The following is a 19,705-nucleotide window of genomic DNA, read 5'->3' as shown; positions in this document are numbered from 1 at the left end:
CGAAGCCTTCTGTGGGATAGCTGGAAAATGTAAGGGATCGGCAAAGGTAAGCTTACACTTGCGGTGGGTCCTCTCAGCCCACACTCACATCTGCTGTGAACTCACCCCCCAGACCCTGATGGCTTTACATCTTACATTATACTATCAGTCACTTTCACATCGGGCTTCCTTGACTGTCTGTGAAACGTTTTGATATCACACTTCCTTCCATCAGTCCCTGAGTCTAAAAGAAGTTTCGACACGTTATCGAGCAAATAACATTGTAAAAGGTTGTTGGTAAAAATCGGATCTCATTGCGCACTGAAATGCAAAGATCTGTCCTACAAAGAGATATCAGATATATGAGTAAACGTTTAAGGAATAGTTTTCCATGTTGCCATATGTCTTTGATGTGATGGTTCAAACTGGATTTTTTGGAGGTGAGTTGGATGTTTGACACATGATTATTCAAACCTGACTGAGAGCTCCACATATGCCACATACACCTGCATCTGGAATGGAGGGTACACTGTCTCCTTGGGAAGTGCATCTGGATTATCTCATTCCAAACAGCCAAGGTTTGGGGACCCCAGAATGTGTGTTGGGGGTACTGCTGGAGTCAAACCAGCTAAAACCACATAGCTTGCTGTGTCTGGCAAGCAACCCCCTGCCTGTCCATCTAGACTATTCTACCAGTTAGGGCTTTGGCTTACACAGTTAGCAGGAGCTGAGTGGGAAGAAACACTGCTCCCATTGTCAGGTCCTCCAGGTCCTGCCAATAGCCGACTGTCATCAGCAGTGCCCTGGAATACTGCAGAGACCTGTCTGGCTCAGGAACCAGACTATCAAGACGGCCACAGAGGAATTACTCAACCCAACATTACGTGACCAAAGCATGTCACCTTGGAGCCAGTTCAGTTCTTTGAAACATGTTTTACTCTGGGGTTTTCCTCTAATTCAATTTTTTAATTATTGTTAGCTTCTGGGATAAAATCGTAATATTAGCACGAAACATTGAATAATAAATTTCTACCATTCTAATTTATTAAGCTGGTGTCAGGAACCCAACGCTGTAAACTGAACAGTGTATTTTATAGGACACTTTCCCTGGATATTAAAAGAAATCCGCAATGTTATCAAGGCAGCAAGGATATTTACACAAACTCTTTGGCATAAAACTGGCTACATTATTTCAGACTGATGTTTTCATTTAAAGTGTGGAATTAAAAATGTTACTGCTAAGTTTGCAAACAAAAGTGAATTGGATTGTTTTAAGCTACTTTTTTATTGTTTAACTCCACAAAAAGTTACTGATCCTGAAATCCAAACACAAACTGTTAGATGAATTGTTTATTCAACAGAGTATCTGTCTATTGCACTCTTTTCGATGCATTTGTTGGAGAAATACTTGGCACATAGGGATAAAAGCATTTTGTGCAGGTACTTGAAATGCAGAACAGCATGGTGAATAACTAAAATAGAGTGATATATAATAATTCTTGCAAAAATTAGAAAGTCTCAAGGTGCTTTACAAGCAATTCCTGTCAAGTTCTTACAACCAGCCATGAAGTAAATGATCGATTTTATCTTAAGGATTTTTAGCCAGGACATCAGAAGAAACTCATTTCTTTGCTTAAATAGTGTCAAAAGATCTTTAATATCTACACGAATAACTAGGCAAGTGGGACATAGGTTTAATATCTCAACCTGAGTAATGCGCACAGGCAAAGCACTCTACCAGAATGTCAATCTGATTATGAGTTCAAGTCCCCATCTGAGTTGGAACCCACAGCCATCAGATCGAGTTGACAGTGATATTAACGGGGCCAGGTTTATTTGTTAGTATCATATTATTCATTCACAACTCTATATACCAATATTTAATTTGATTTTGAAATGGAGCCATCTATAGTCTGTCAATATGTGCATCAATGAAGCTGCTATTAAATAGCTATTAAATAGTCATTTCAAGAGAACGGTGGCACACAGAGGTACAGTAGATTCTAAATTTTAACCAAATTTAACTAAATTTTACATTCTGAACCCAGTAAAGAAAATAATAATGATTGAATCATTCTCTCCAGGGGGAAAAACAATTCACATCATGAGCACGTTCTCCTGTTTGGAATTTTTAAGGATTTTACTTTTACCCTGTCTGAAGCACGTGACTTCATTTTTCTTTGAAATAATATGCATTGTCTAGTGTTCATATCTGTAACAGATCCGAAATGGGTTATATCTCTGCGAGTACCTTTTGATTTTATAAACTCCGTTGCTTATCCAAATGTAGAAATATTCCACACGTGCAAAAATATTTTTGAACAATGTTGTCCAAATAGAAAACTGTCTAGAATTAAGACTACTTTATAATGACAATTGCATGGAACACTTTACCTCATTTTGCAAACTCCAATATTATATATATGATTTATTTGTGTTCAGTCACAAATTCAGCTAGTTTTTTTTGCTGCTTGTAATACGAAAATGCACAATACACATATTAAACCAAATATGTTTAACACGATTGAAAATACTGTATCACCCTGGCTGTGGATATGATGTTTTAGCACACCTGCTTCAATAACCAAACTACTGTGTCTTTAAATTCTAAATTATCCATGTGATGGTCGGGTGGGAGAGGGGGGGGAGTGAATTTACATAGTAGAAATAAATGGATACAGTCAACTTTCTTTTCTCGTTGGATTTAAGACATAGTACATAGTGCATTCAGTCACCTAATATAAGCACAGAACCTTAACTGAACCACTCTCATCCACTCTTGAATCTGTAGTTTAAAATATGAATTCACGCGTTTAACATTTGCACTAAAATCCCCACTCAGGTTATTTATTCATTTATAAACATTCCGATCTGCTGCTGCGTTTACCAGAGAGAGGGAATCATAACTCAGTCTAATTGTGTGTTACAATGTATATTTTATTGTGCTCTCTGTTGATTTTGTTCAGATTGAACCAGCAAGTGCAATCTTAAATGAAAGATTAAAAACTTAAATGAAATCTTGAACTATAAATGAATGCAGGGCAAATATTTGCCTAAGGAACTTTTTTTTGTTTGCTTGAAATGAACAACACATACAAAAAAGTTGCCCCAAGCAAACCATCCCTTTGTTCAGATTCAACTGAGGGTGTGAGGTGGAGAGGTTCTTGTGAGCAATTTATAGGCCGTTTGAAGGGATTCCCAGTTTGATTATAAATGTTATTTTCTTTACAATAGCCGAGAGGTCAGGGAGGATGTACCACTTCAACCCTAGCCCACAATGGATGGTTCAAAAGTAGAAAGTTGTCTCCGATTTATTTTTGTTTGTCAGTGTGACGGATTTTACGGCGAGTATTTACAACGTGCTGCCGAGGGTTGGTGCTGACAAATTGACTGAACAGAGGCCAGGACCAGACTTCGCTGACCTTACACCATGAACTGTGCCTGTTTCAAAGTGCTTCAGAGCTGGGCAAAATCAGCACACAGGGGATTGGGAAGACAGGCAATCTACCTCGGCTCTAATACACTTCTCTTCCCAAAAGAAACCTACTTAAAGTTTACTACAGAGTGGGAACACAACCCTTGTAAAATGTAGAAGCCAATATCCATGTACAATTCATTTTTCTGCTTGTCCTTTGCCAGAGATAACCTTTCCTCTTATTCTCAGCAGTTTTGCTAAGATCCACCCATTGTAGAATGGTTAAATGGCTGGTTGTGCGATACTCAGCAACACGATTCTTTACAGATCTGCTTATAAACTCCTCCCGAAGTGAAAGGCACTACACAAAGATAATTTGTTGTTGTTGTTGGTAAACACATTTGGAATAAGAGGAGAGATGAGCCACGTGCAAATCAGTCGAGATGTTTACTTGTTTCTTGCTTTCAGTCGATTAAAGCAAGCCAGAGATTCTGTGAGGTTAAGCACTCCGAGATGACGTCTGACATGAAGGACGTTATATAAATGCACGTTGTTATTGTTATTGTTCCTTTATTCACAAAAGTTTAGTTTTACTTCAAATACTATACAATAACAATTTGATTTTAGAGATGGATAGGGGCATCTCCTATGTATTGTTTTGCCCACAAAATGCACAGTCAATTCACTTTACAGTATATTCTGTGGAGTACTTTAAGATGTCTCAACCACGTGATATGGCGTTATGTCAAATACAAAGATTATTATTATTATCATTATTGTGTAACACCAACGCTGAGAGATTTAGCCTGTCCATTCCTAGTTTGCCCCCAACTGCAGGTTTTGTCAGGTGTGTTATGAATGCCAAACCTTACATCATCCATGTAAAGAATCTGTCAGCTTTAATACACTTTTTTTGTAAAATTTATTAATGAAAATACATGCTAAGCATAGGCATGTACAATATATGTATCAGTAAATAGTATATTGCCATTATTTGCAATGGTTTGTGCTTTTATTTTACGTTGCAATGCATCCATTAGTGAGCAGTGCATGATGTATTAATTATAGCATGTGTATTTCCTAATCATTAATGCAGACTAAACTAAATCACTGAAACGGTTGTGTTTGATCATTCTTATTTCTACTTTCCTCCCAAGGCCTGAAATTTTACCTACTCTGGATCTATGATATTTTTGTTTTAAGATTTAAGATTATGCAGAATTGTGGAAAAGTCTTGGAAATCCTGATTTAATTTAGATGGCGGTTGTGTTTTAAGAAGTGCAGAAAAACACCTTTCAAATTCCGACTTACACTTGCGGAAGCCCATCACGAATCTGGCTGACTTAAAAAAAAAAGCCTGAATTTAATAATTGATTACAATTCTGAGCAATATTAGCATTTAAGACAAATTGGTCTAACAGACTTAAACAAGGTGAAATTTAAGTTCTCAATTCATTGCAAACTTAGATGTATTCTTCCTGCCACTAAGTTCAGCCAGCCAACCTGATAAAATGTTTATATTTGGACCCCAAATGAATGAAGATCATAGGATGCGAACAATTCCATCTGAAAACAAGGGCAGGAAAGCATATAAACAATTACAGATCCCCTTTGGGAATACTTTGTCAGCAGAGAGAGGGGTTTACAGGAAACACCACTAAGAGTTTATTTTCCTTCCTGCAGACCATTCAGGAACTCTTTCTTGCAAGAGAACCTCACGGGCTACCTGTTGTATAAAGTTTCAGAGATAAGCCACTTACTCATTTCACCAGCCACAACACAGAAGCATTGAAATGATCAGTTCAGTCCTGAACTCTGGTTTCTTCCTCATTGTCTATAACATTAAGTGACTGGACTAATATAATGTATGATTGAAGCCAGTGAACAGAACAATCACTTAATAAAGCGATTCAGATAATGTCAGAAACAGGGAGACATGAGAAAGTTGTGTTAACAATTATGTCTTGAGAGTTACCTTTCAGCTGCTTTTTAGACAGCACTATAAGTCATCTTGAATGCTCTAAATGATGATTAAGTACATGAACTAAATACATTGAGCCACATCAGCAAAGCTCTAATAGTATCATCAGGAACCTTCAATACAGTGGATGGAAAAACATGTCCTTATAATTTTGTTCCATACAACAGTTCAGAAATACAATACAACATCTACAGAGTCCAAATGCAGAAACAGAATGCAAACCCAATTCTAATGTGCTTGTTAGCAACATGGAAAATGCAGATACTTGTGGTCGATATTGGAGTGATGAACATAAAAAGCACTTTTGACACGTTTTCTACCCTAACTTGTTGACATTTATGACCTGATCTGTTTCTGCTGAATGTTTGACCCATTGTTTTAAATAACAGGCAGTGCTGAGCTAAGCATGGATTTATTCACCACCAAAGAACAGAAATGGTCACAATTTTACTTCAACAAATGAGACTCCAAGACACTTATTTCACTGTGTAATAAATCTGATAGAAAATGAAAAGGGGAAGATCATAATTGGAACAATTATCTATGTCTGGTTGTGTAAGTAACTATGGCTATCAATATTCAAAGAAGAATGAACCCTCAACTCTGTACACCAGAAGGGTGAGGAGGTGTTGCTTGGTGGTTGATATCAATCTCCAAGCATAAAGCAACTCAGTCAGAAAATGGTTCATTGACAAAAAGGGAACACCAAAAGAGAAGATTGCAGTCACCCATCCAGTCAGGACAATTGAAGGAGGGAACCACAATCCTTATAATACACTGAAACATGCATCTTAGAACCATATTGCAGGTATCAATACAGATTTATTTCCTTTATTTGGAGGATTGTTGGCAAGGACACCAGGAGTAGCTCCCTTCTCTTTTTTGAAAAGCGCCGTAAGATCCTTGAACAGTCGGATAGGACCTCAGTTTAACATCTCATCTGATGGATAGCACTTCCAACATTGCAGCACACCTCCAACATTGAATCTATGCCAGCACACTTAGGGTAAAATCGGGCAAGAAGATAAATTGAAGAAACATGTCCTAGAATGAAGGCATTGAATTAACTGAGTACTCTTGAAGATCTGTAGGAAATATTCTTTACACAAAGTGTAATTCACGACTGGAGCTGATTATCAGGAAGGGTGGTTGGGACAGGACATTAGAATTCTATAAGAAACAGTTTGATGCTGTCATGGGATGATGGTAGGGCGGGTTTCTGAAAGGGTGAGATCAAAGGAAGAGCCTTCTTCATCCCTTTTGTAATGTTTTGTCATAAATTGAAGTAATTTATTTTAATCTTGTATAAAGTATTTGAAATAATGTGTACAGGTTTGGGCAGTCCAAAAAGGAACATTGTTAAATTGGAGAGGATTCAGAGAAGAGGAACAAAGGTAATTCTAAGACTTAGGTAAAATTACAAAACAGCTTTTTTTGATTAGAGAAATGTAGATTAAATGCAAACCTGATCCAATTCTTTAAATAGCTGAGAGGCATGGCTAAATCTAAGCAAACTGTTCAAAATTGGACTGTGAGCACAGAACTGGAGAAGAAATGGTAAAATATTTACAAGTAACAATAATTAAAGTGTTAAAAACTTTGTTCCATCCTTTTGTAGTAATGTGTGGACCTGTATATCTTCCAGAATAGTATATATGTCACCTTTTTCATCTTGTGTTTGTGGGGAACCTGCAATGCAGATTTGGTTTGAGTTCACCAATCCGAGTCTGATCCAGATGTTGACTTGAAGAACAGTGTGAAATCACCATGATAAACAAAGTCTTACATGGGTTGGGTTTGATAAACATGCAGGGCTTCATAAAACACAAGGTTTTGTTTAAAAACTATCAAAGATGTAACATTTTTAAACAATCTAGTAGACCTCTTACTTTTTTAATATCAGTAAGGAGTCAAAAGGAAAGGCCACTGACATTTAAATTACTGCAGTATTTGCAAGTATCACTTTCAGACCCTCAAGAAGCTTTTTCAGAGCGTCTGATGATCCCTCTAAAGTCCAGCATTGTACGTACAAGACTCTGGGAAAGCCTCACTGAAAAACTCAAACTCTGTGTCCACTTCTCTCCTGATTAGTCTAGATTAGACAGTCAGAACTATAGATACTCTCCTTAGGATAATTTTCGTCCTGTTTGTCTTCTCTTTATATCTATATAACTCTTTAAACTCTGTACATTCCCACCAGACCAATGCTTGCAGCAATAGCTGCAATTGGCACCCTTTTTCTCCCATCAAGGATCTTTTCGTCTGGAGCACAAATTATAGCCTCAACTGAGAATGACTTGTAACTCTAGTTCAGAACAGGATGTAAATATTCACATCTGTGCTGGTATATTGAAAATGTATGCTTGAACTGCAGTGAATATAAACTAGATGGAAGGCTTGATCGAAGTTTTCTTATTTATGTTTTGTTATTTTCCAATGAAATTGTTCAAACTCATTTCACTTAAGTCTCTTGTAACTGGAAAAAGTAAGGCATTGATTCCACATAGATGGGAACAGAACCATCATTTCAGAAGGTAAGGACAGTGTTCCAATTGCTGTGGGGCCAAGTCTCTTATTTGCACTATCTTACTTTATGTTTCAAAACCAAATTTCTTTGCCAAAGTTAGTTAGATTGATTTGCAGAGGATAACATTGGATTATCACATACAAGCACATTAGTACCAGCTGAAGAGATGCACCATTTTGATGTATTTCTTTTTTGCTTATGTTATAATGTGGGATATGAAGATTTATAAGTAGAACACTTCTGCTTTAATTTTTTTACCCAAGGATATTTGAACGCTGTCCTCTCAGAATCACATAGCTTTTCATTACAGTCTGAAGATTAATGTTGCAGCAGTTCCGTTCTGCAAGAAATAACAGCATATGTTCTGTTTATTCATTTTGTCAACAATAAATTTAGTCATTAATACTCGGTTAAAGTGTGCTCGGCTCCATAACAGTCCTTTCTTGCATTAAATTAATGATATGTCACTTTAGGGAACTTGAAGCAGATGAAACGTTCACTGAAAGTTCAATTTATAAATGGGTTCTATATCTTTTACACTTGGCAAGTTTGTGAATATATGTTAAAACTTCCAAAGAGCAAAACAACAATATTCATTTATATCAGTGCAGCTAGTTCTAAAACATACAAAATTATGCAAGAACATTGTTTTTTTATTATTATTATGGGTATTTTTTGTGCTCACAAAGATAATTAAATGTTAGGATTAATTTCCATTTTAGAGCTCTGACATTGCATATTAGCCTTAAGATTTAAAATTTAAGATTATGCAGTATTATGAAAAATACTGTTTGCTTTCAAATACAGTCTTTACAGTGAAGCATTTCCTGGGAAGTGTTTTGAGATGTTTCAATAACGTGATAAGACACTATATCAATTGGAAGGATTATTTATTCTTTTCTATTTCCCATTGCCCACACCAACAATCCTGTGACCTAAGAGCATCCTCTGAGATTGCCAATTAGTATAACTTACAAGTGTGTTTATAATCAGTAAGAGTAAGGTTGAGATTACTCTGACTCATTTTATATACAGCCAACAGACAGAGGAACATTTCAGCTCATCAGTATAGACTGAATTGGAGCCCAGATTCCAGTGATGAAAGATTAGGATATAAGCCTACTGTGCCAGCCTGTGCCAAGAGCAATCTATTTTTATCAGTATTATAAACGTTTAACTTCAGGGTGAAAATCATTCATGTTCTATGTGAATAAATTCAGAAAGAAATAATTATTTTATGTTCCATTATAGAATGAGCTTGCCAAAAAGAAGTATTTTACGTTATACATCTGGCCTTTACACCTCCGATAAAGCTTAGAGTGTTTTAGCAAGGTCTTCATTGGTTTAGGGAACCACTGATATCCTTCTTGAGACACTTGGGCTTGTATACAAAACTTAAAGATCAGTGATCATCAACAGTAATAAACTAAACATAAAGGGAGGAAGTAAACAAGTTGAATCCCACTATATTTTATTTGAACCCAACCTTAAGACAAATGTACTGTCTCTTTTGTAATTTGTTAGAAACTTTGCATTCTTTTTAATGAAAGGTCCAATTCATGAAAGAATAACAACAACAACAACAACAAACAGCAAATTACATTTGAAAGTGCCTTTCACATCCAGGTGCAAGACAGTCAGGGATTTGAACTTGAGCAGGGTTCAGAAGGGGTAGAGAGCAGGAGGGTAGGGATCAGAGAGTGTCCGAAGGCACGGTCGAAGAGGAGGCTCTTGAGACGTACCTTGAAGGAGGCAAGGGAGGGAGCAAGGCGAAGGGACTGTGGGATGGAGTACAAAAGTGTGGGAGCAGAAAGGATAGTTTTATGTTCTGTGAAGTGCTTTGAGATGTTTTGATGACGTAATAAGGCGCTGTATCAAATGTGAGGATTATCATTATTATTTAATTATTAAAATGAGACTCAAGTGAGCAACAGAGGTGAAATTGGGGTTGAGAATGTGATGTTTGCAACAGGATTCAGAAAGGATTCAGAAATACTGAATCCTGCTGGTAGCTGGATGTGTGTGAAGCCATAGGAATTCTACTCCAATGCATGCAGAAGTAGATCACACATTTCTCACAGGTCAGCATAACTTAGATCAGTTACCAAAAGAATTCAATATTTATAGATGCTTTCTAGATCTGTTGCAAATACTTGTTTTGACCCCATTGTCATTTTAAGATTTGTCTCAAACATTTTTATATCACTGTATGAATGACTTTCATACCAATTTTTGATTTGACAAAGGTATTTTTTAAATAAAAGAATTTGGGCAGCTAAATAGGCAGTGTACTGTGGGATGATGCAGTGAGCCATGCAGGAAGACTCCAGGTTTGATCCCACACTTATGCCGAGGTATTTTATTTCAGCTACGGGGGTGGGGGAGGGTAGCCACAGCTACACCAGCCAATTAATACCGGCTGTACATAATTGGACACTCCAGTTTTGTCTGAAGCTTAAAAAACCACTGAGGCCAGCCTGTTCTGTTGCACATTATACCATGTTGCTTTGAGTTTGTAAAACTGTATTGTCCCCTATGTTTTGAAGATAGCTGAAATGCCAAATGTGTGGGCCAATGTAGCTAACAATGCAATGCGATACAATTTGCATTTATATAGCGCCTTTCACATCTTAAGGGCAACTCACATCACTTTAAATCATTGGCTATTGAATTAATAATCCTTGCATTTATTGCGGGATGAATTGAGGTATGAAACTCACAATAAGTAAATAAGCACAAATAAATGTCTTGTCTATGCCAGCAAATGCATTGGATTCTGGAGCACAGAGCCAGCTTCACGTATTAGAAGGTAGTTGGCACAATGTTATTGCACCAATGGATGACCACCTTTGACTGATCTTGCTGGAGCCAACAGAGTTGGTATTGCTTTGGGTGGTCAAGTCTAGGATTGTTGAGTTGTTGGTACAAGATGTAATTATGTCATGTAAATCCAAAGGAGTAATTTGCAGTAATTTGGGGGGAAGGCAAATGGGAATAAATGGATTCCTCTTTCAAAGAGCCAGCAGGGGCATGATGGGTCAAATGGCCTTATTTCTGTGCTGTACACTCTAATGGTTTTGTACCAGGAGTCAAATATCTGGATGGTGTACATAGAAAAGTTGCATTGCTGCATAACAGTGAGCGAGCTATTAATCAAATCATCAGTGCACTTAATAGTGATAGTCATTACTTTTCAGTATATCCTGTGAAGCTGTTTGAGATGCCTCGAAAACGTGATAAGGTACCATGTCAAATGCAAGGATTATTATTATATTATTATAATAATAAATAAAATACAACGCAAAATACAATATAAAATGCATCCAAATTGGAAGAATATGCAAGATGTTTCGATGAGGCAGATTTTTTTATATGATATTTACTTGCGCTGAATTGATGTGTTTGTGATTCTTTGTATGGAACTTTTTTTCGTTTTTATATTCATCGTCTGTACCTGTGGAGATCAGTAGATTGTCAGTGTCATTAAGGTAGCAGAAAAGTGGTGTATTCAAACTGTATATTCTTCAGAGTAATTGCTGAGATGGGGTGATTTAACATATATTTGCACTGATGCAAAAGAATTGCGGCACTGCCCCCCCCCCCCCCCCCACACACACATACACAGCATTTTGAAACTGACTGGAAATGCCATTTGTCAATAGAAAAATAAGCATTCGTTTGGAAGTCAATGGGAGGACGTAGGCTTTTGTTCATTGCTCCTGATGCAATATTATAAGAATGTCTTTCTTGTTCCTGTAAAAAAAAACTTATCAGATTTGCCCCCCTTCTTTATCTCTGCCATCAATTGCTATCGTTCAGCGAAGGCTTTCTGTGACTCTTCAAATGAATGTGTGCTGAGATGTTTTATTCCATTCAGTTCATGTTTATGTTGATCACGGTGTTTGCTTTCTTCCCTCTGAGGTAAATTGGTAATTTTAGACTATGGCATTTACATTCTTATCAATAATCCATAAACTTATTGACAGGATGAGGACTGCCAGGACCAGGAAGCATCACATTGGACAGTACCTGCAGACGCCCCCTTCTCAAAGACACCGCAGTAACAGAGTTCAGTTTTAGTTGCTAATTTCCCTTTCGTCTCACTCAGCTGTTAAACGCTATTGCTGTTCTCACATAACTACACCTCCCTATTTCTTCTCCGTGGATTTAGAATGGGAGGGGAATATCTTGTTCGCCCCTTCGTTGAACATATGATTTTTTTTATACATCAACCAGGCATTCAAATATTATGAGTGGTTCCAATAATAATACCACTATTCATACTGTACTAAACTGCCTCCCAGTTTGACAGGTAAACGTCCAAATCAAGAAGATCATTCCCTCATGTGAAATTATCATTGCACCGTCTACATCACCTAAAACCCAGACATAACCCAGACGTATAAGAAAGATAAGTTTTCATTTTCACTGGGTCCTAAACCAAGGCAACAAACACATTGTGCACACGCCAGACACCAGCACTGGATGGATCAGCAGACAGTACAGAGTGAAAACGCGAATCAAGAAATAAAATTATTTTCTGTTTGAAAACGTAAGCCATGTCCATAGGACTGTGTGGACAGGTTACACCGGATGATTGTTTGAAGATGGGTGTAGGTTACGTATAGATATAATACTCCTTGTTTTTGATAAAGCGCCTGATCCTAATGTCCAAATCTCTCAATGTGCTCCACATGATTTCCCTGTAAGGTGCAGTGACTGTATTTGCAGGCATATTTGCCGTTGTATAAACATTCCTACGTAAAGGAATTTCATAATCGAGTTCATATCTGTCTCCAGACTTTGCAATCAAAGTTCAGAAAGTGGAATAACAAATCACAATCTTTAAAAAAAATCTGCAGCTCAGTAACAAATAGAGATGATCCCTAAGAAGCACTCAATCCATTTCCAGAGTCAGACATTTCACGAAACCTGACACCAACAGCACAGTAGAAAAAATATTTCTCACATAATAAGTAGTAATACAGTACTTTCTAATTAAACCAGTGATCATGCAATAACCACAACAGATATGGAGTTGTATGTGACTACTTCACATAGTAATTCTCGGAAGAAATCTCCCTTCTTATCGTATCATATAACCTTCGGGATGCTCCTCCACTGTTCCCTTTCCCCAGGTTTGGATGCGATGGTTCGGAACTGTGCATCTTAGCTGATGATGAGCCATTAATTTTCCTCAGTCGGGGACCTTTTTCTCTTGGTTTACGGAATCAATCATTTCCACCATAAATCTTATCTGCGGCCAGTCATGTCCATCTCCACCTGCACAAACAAGTCCAAGAGCAGAGAATAACAGGCTTCATAAATCTGGTACCAGCGCTTTGCACTTTCTGAATTTACTACCCACCCAGCTGGGGCTTTTATCCCATAGCATTCGCTCCGGTGATCTCGTCTGACACTGTGCTAAGTGCCTCACATCCACAGTGCAGCAAGGTGCGAGTGGGTTGCCCAGAGGGACATCAACAACATCAGGAAGGAAGGAAATGTAAAGGCAATAATAACCCGAGAAAACCCACACAGCGCCGTGCGGGTACTGGAGTGAAATGTTGTGGCGAATGTTTTTAATCGCAACCTGTGCAAATTGCAATTTGCTGTATTTCCAAGATAATTCAAGTGACCATCCATCTCAATTGTCCTTGGGCCCTGGCACTGTTTCTTTGTCATTGGGAATTTCTGAAGGACTTCTCGACACAAGACATGTTCAAATATGTATAAGGAGAATCCCCCCCCCCCCACCACCTCTCTCCCATTCAATCTGTGTTGCTGGATCAATCCCCATGTCTTATAAAGTGGGGTAAACTTCATTCGCACCGATCTGGACGTTTGGTATATTCCTTTGCGTTAGACTCAGACCGTGACTCTAGAAGCAGCTCCTGCGATTTGTAATAATATTGGTCCATTCGTCCCCCAAAGAAGAAAGATTGAAAGAACTCTGACTATTATACAGGAACGTTTAGACGCCTTATTAAAATTGCTTCCATTCAATGGCAGAATAATGTTTTTCCTTATTACTTGTAATACTTGGTTTTTTGGGGGGACTTCATTCAGAAAATGTAAATATATTTTTAAAAGTAACAGAAAAAGACATTCTGATTTACAAATCCGAAATTTGCTTCTGCAATTGGTTCCCAGGTTCCCAAAATGCAGCAGATAGACGCAGAATATACGAGGTGTCACTAATAATGATAATAATAATGAGGGAAACCTTAATATTACCAACACATTGCTCTGGGGCATACATCATTTTGACTATTTTACGCCAAGACCTTATTTGTTTGTGAGCTGTAAACCTGCTTACAGTTGTTTATCTATTTGCTTTAGGTATTTTGCCTTGTTAGATGTAACGCCTCATCTTACGTAGACTGCATTGAGCAAAGGTAACTATATATTTTAACATGCGAGCGTCGCCAGCATCTGGGAAGGCTGATGACATTTACCCAGCAGAGGTGAATGTGTTTGAGAGCCAGACCCCTCGCACCTCGCTGGCTCTCAAACACATTCACCTGTGCTGGGTAATGTCACCAGCCTTCCCAGACGCTGGCGACGCTGGTATTTTAGTCTCGCTGTGCAGAGAGCCCGGGCTCACAGCTCACACCCCACACTTGTGTGTGTTTTTTAATCCACGGTACATTGTGCTCTGGCAATGTGACCCCCCATCTCTGGGGCACAGCACCTCTTCAGCCACAACTCAAACTGTCAGAAATGTTACAAACCTGTCCGGCGTGACCTTAACCAGCAGGTCACTTCCCTTCTGACACAAACACGTGGAATATTTACTGATCCCGTTTGAACAGTGAGCACTCGCATTGCTGATCATCTGCACCGAGTTAGCAATGCACCAATATGGACTACAATAACTGAAACGCCTTTACAATTCACAGCAACACTAAGGACATACACATTACTGTGTTTTTGCCTTACATATTGCAACCTGCAGTCTTGGTACTTAAACACCTCGCGGGTCTCGTTTTGTGCTCTGACCTAAATAAATACCGGTATTGCTTTAAAAGCAAACCGTGTGTGCGTGGAAATATCATACTGCAGCCTGATTTTTGTGAGCATCAAGTGTTCACCAGAAACTAACGGTCACTCCTTCGCATAGCTGGTCCCGCCTCCAAACCTGAGAGATAAATTGCCAGTGTCCCGTCTGCATCCCAGAGTCTTCAATCAAACCGAGTCAAGGGATTCAGGTTCGCTGAAGAACTCCACATTCCCAACTTCATCGCTTCGTTTCAGCCATTGAGCCTCGGTTTGCGGGAGATCGCGGTGATACCATGTCCACTGGTTCCCTTAGCGATGCAGAAGAGCTGCAGGAAATGGAAGTGCTGGGCACAGAGGAGGAGTGCGACGGGATAAAGAGGAAATCGAGCAAGGAATTCTGCACCTCCAACGACAGCAACGAAGATAGCGCCAGCTGTGAACATGACTCGCCCAGAAAGGGCAGAGGGGCTTCGGGAAAGAGGCGCAAAACGGCTGCCAAGAAATCCCCGATGAATGGGGTGACCCAGGAAGGGAAACAGGTCCAACGCAATGCAGCCAACGCCAGGGAGAGAGCCAGGATGAGAGTGCTGAGTAAAGCTTTCTCCAGACTCAAAACCACGCTGCCCTGGGTTCCCCCAGACACCAAACTCTCCAAGCTCGACACCCTCAGGCTGGCATCCAGCTACATTGCTCATCTGAGGCAGATCCTAGCTAACGACAAGTATGAGAACAGCTACATTCACCCAGTCAACCTGGTAGGGTTCCTTCCACCTTTTGCTAACGTTACAGGATCTTTCTTTTTCTTGGACCTTTTTTTTTGAGGCCTGAGGCATTGTTAGTAACAAAATGATCTCTTGAACGTTCTGTGTGTAATGTTTTTTTTTAGCTCCACCATATGTCTGGTAAGATATCTGTGTGTTTTTGTGTGTATGTGTTTCTCTGTGTGTGTGTGTGTGTGTGTGTGTGCGTGTGTGTTTATGTGTGTGCATGTTAAGTGATTGCTTATACGTGTGTGCACATTTCTGTGTGTACATTGTGTTACTGCCTGTGCACTCACGTGTCCGTGTGTATCAGTCTTTTTCGCTGATAAACGTAAGTCTTAGAAATGGACAATGTTTATAAAGACTTAGTAACAACTGAGCACAACCAAAAAAAATTATAAAGAGACGATTCGGAAGCAATAACATTTATTGCAAGGAAAATAATCCCTACTTTGCAAACACGAATCTCAGAATATAACACAATCCAGACATTTCTGGTCAGAAAATATATTTTTGTGAATCTACCACATAACTTTGCGTCAAGTGAAAATGTCACATCTGGAGAAACTCTGGCCGAATCCCAGATTATTTCGTTTCACAGGAGCCTTTTGGACATGAATGCAGAGGGACATATGGTTTAATATAACATATACTCTTTTCAAAACGGTTCCAATGTAAACTTTAGAATGTGTTGCCATTAAGAGTTATAGGCAACGCGGCCCAAAACCTCTCTCGGTGTAAGAGAGAGATACCAGTCGATTGCAGGGTTTACTCTCCACTTGACCCAGTAAACTCTGTGTTGTCCTCTCCTTTTACCTGCCAAAGTCACTCACAGAGATCAGAAGTCAATGAAACAATAGTTCCCAATGCTGTAGTTGGCAGATCTCCCTCTTATTTTAAAGGGCTGAGTTTTTTTTTAAAAAAAACTTGTCACAACCTTTTTTTTTAAGTTGCATTTTTTTTATTTGCCTGGGAATATTCGGCCAATATTCTGCGGATGTACAAAGTTCCCAATTTTCGCTCTTCTGGTGCAATACTAAAAAAAAAAGCGCCTGGCAGTTTGTAAAAAAAAAAGGTGTTTGCAAAGCTTCTGTAAATTTTTGAATTTGTGAAATAGTTTTTAAGATCAAGCAGTTTAACTACTTACTATGGATTAATATGGATTTTTACTCATATTAATATTTTTGTATGATCATATCTGATCATATCTGAAACGAATATATGTGAAAGAGTCGCGCGTTCCAAAGTAAACTAAACAATAATGTATGTCAAAAATATGAAGAAATTCCACCAGAATTTAAGATTTACTTTATTAAAATATAATGTCAGATTGTGCAGAAATTAGCACAATGTTGAATTCAGTTTTAACTTTGAAGCGCGTTTTTCAAAGATAATTCTAACAGAACTTTACAGAAAACCGGCTTCAAAATTAAAGACTGTAATTAAGAATTTACCAATGGTGTTTGCTCTGAAATGCTGCATTAATAATAAATCTAGACTCAGGTAGATTTCTATCAGTTCATCTGTTTACGAAAATGTAAATTTACAATTTCCCTGTGCATCTCCTAAACTTTAATTCGTTTTTTAAAGTGAAATTAATTAAAAAGATCACAAACAAATCAATCTTTGTTTAAAATGAATAACTGCAAGAGAAAGTACTTCAGAAGTGGGAGTGCAGGGAATCTCTACTGTCTGAACGTAATTATCCTATAATATTATAGGATTATTTACACCATAACTTCACTTCATCCAAACCCCCAAAAATACAAAGTGAGTAGTCTTTTTTTACTGATAGTATCTATGTGATGACTTTCGTTTTTACGTCTAGATGTCATGTACTTTTATTAATGATAGGTTTAAAAATGACCAGCACTTTTTTTTCCAGCTATACTCCTATATTATTTCATTTAATATTGGCCCCTAAGACTTTATTTTTAGAATCACCACACTTTGCCACACTTTTTTTTGGCTTGAAATATTTTCACAACTATTACTTCGATTATTTGTTTTAAACATTGAGAAAAAAAAACATATTTTATTGGTTATTATATATTTTTTAATTGCCTGTTGATTTGAATCATTGAAAAAACGATTAAAGCAAATTGACCTTCAGTTTCAAATAATGAAATCCATCAATTGGATGCATTCTCGATGTTATATCTATGAATTATGACAAGCGGACGCAAAACCTCACTGTCTGGACATCTGGAGAGGGTGAAATTGCTATTTGTATTTAGCAAACGTTACTCTAAATGAAGATGATTTTTTTTTATTGAACAGCAGACATAGCCATTCTTGCACGAACTAAACTGGAGAAACTTTTTGGTTTTCTGATCAAGATTGTCTTTCGAGGATATCTTTAATAAATTAGGCGTAAATGTTTTAACGCTGCTGCAATAAACATCGACACTTCATTTTTAACTTGAAAAAACGCAAATCAAAATGTGCCAGTGCTCACATCTCGTTTCTTTAAATTACACTTATTTCTCTGTCTCAGCTCAGTAGCACATGTCTCTGGTATCTGTTGGTTACTTCATTGCTAACTAGTTGCCTCATCTCTGCTCTGGTGGTGATCTGAATGTAATGTGCAGTGGAAAGTCCAGTAAAAGTTGAGTAGAGATTTTTGTCTCTTTAAGGAATTTGTTCATTTCTCTTTTCTTAAATATAACTGCCTGAGCAACTCGGATTAATCATCAGAATAACACAAACACAGTAGGCATCAGCAGTGAACTATGAACAAAGTTCATGGTTTATTATTGTAATAAACAATCACTAACAAATATTTATTTTCCTCTTTTTAAATTTCAGACGTGGCCATTTATGGTGGCTGGGAAACCAGAGGCTGAGCTTAAAGAGGTGGTTAATGCTGCTCGTTTGTGTGGGACTACAGCGTCGTGACTGGAACTGACAGAAAAATAACAATAAAAAGACATGACAAAGCCAAAAGAACACATTCAACGCGCAAAAAAAAAATACCCCCAAAACGTTTAACTAAGAAGAGCCGAGCAGATCGATCCGATTGCTTTAATCATTCCAAACCTGGGCTACTTAAAAGAGTGTGTTCTTACGCTCTCACCATCCTAACCGGTTGCAGTACTTTGCTGGTCAAAGTACCAAAGGGATTGCTTTCTGTGCCTTCCTCACAATGTTGTGCTGTAAGGTAATGTAGGTGCGTTGATTCTCAGAGTTGACTTTGATAGCCACTCGCTGTGTAAGGAAACCTCTTATTAAAAGATATATATTTTCTTTAACCCGCAGGTCTTTTCTAATCGTGTAAATAAAAGTCCGCTTTATATTTAAAAGTCTGTTAGTGGTTATCATCTTTCCCCGGATTCAGGGGAGGGAGTGGATTTCAAATAATATCAGCAAGTAAACAGTGTGTTCGTGGTGCTGATGGATGGGCTCCCACATGTTTGCAACAGATCCGAGAGCCCGACAATAGACACAACAACGTGGCAACAGTAATGATTTGTTTATTTCTCCCATTAAAGGTATGAGCAAGCGATATCGCGTGTTATTCAGCTCGGACTCAAAGGAAAACAAACATTTTGCGCCTGCTTTTTCTTGCTGACCCAGCGTGCAGGAAGAACAACAGATTATTTGGGGGAGGAAAAAAAAATGGAACTGATCGCTTCATTATCTTTTGTCGTGGCAACCGAGCATTTTCAAGGTTTATTGATAATAATAATCATCCTTGCATTTGATGTAGCGCTTTTCACGTCTCCTAGACGTCTCAAAGCGCTTCACAGAATATGCTGCAAAGTGAATTGACCGTATATTTGTGGGCGAAACGTGGCAGCCAATTGCGCACAGCAGTGTCCCACAAACAGTCATGGATTGAAAATGACCAATTTGTTATTGCGTTTTTTTTTTGAGGGATTATTATTAGGCGTGTGGAGTAAGGAAACTTGCCCAAATTTTGCCCTGCCAGGACTTGAACCCAGATCTCTCTCTTGTGAAGCGAGTGCGCTAACCAAATTGCAAGTAGAAAGTGATTTGCATTTGTAAATTTCGCCCACAAAATACAGTCAATTCACTTT

At 38.2% G+C, this 19,705-nt stretch overlaps 1 protein-coding gene across 1 annotated transcript; it reads left to right on the top strand.

Moving 5' to 3' along the window:
• The first annotated feature begins 15,070 nt into the window (after positions 1–15,070).
• Positions 15,071–18,916, top strand: tcf21 (transcription factor 21). Its single transcript, XM_007903512.2, has 2 exons — positions 15,071–15,659; positions 18,474–18,916. Exons 1-2 carry the CDS (start codon positions 15,198–15,200, stop codon positions 18,561–18,563), a joined length of 552 nt encoding a protein of 183 aa, XP_007901703.1. The 5' UTR covers positions 15,071–15,197; the 3' UTR covers positions 18,564–18,916.
• Positions 18,917–19,705: the final 789 nt, after the last annotated feature.

This window comes from Callorhinchus milii, unplaced genomic scaffold (genome assembly GCF_018977255.1).
Source record: "Callorhinchus milii isolate IMCB2004 unplaced genomic scaffold, IMCB_Cmil_1.0 Scaffold3, whole genome shotgun sequence".
NCBI lineage: Eukaryota > Metazoa > Chordata > Chondrichthyes > Chimaeriformes > Callorhinchidae > Callorhinchus > Callorhinchus milii.
Note: the sequence above shows the minus strand (reverse complement) of the source record. Positions and strands in the feature narration are given on the sequence as shown.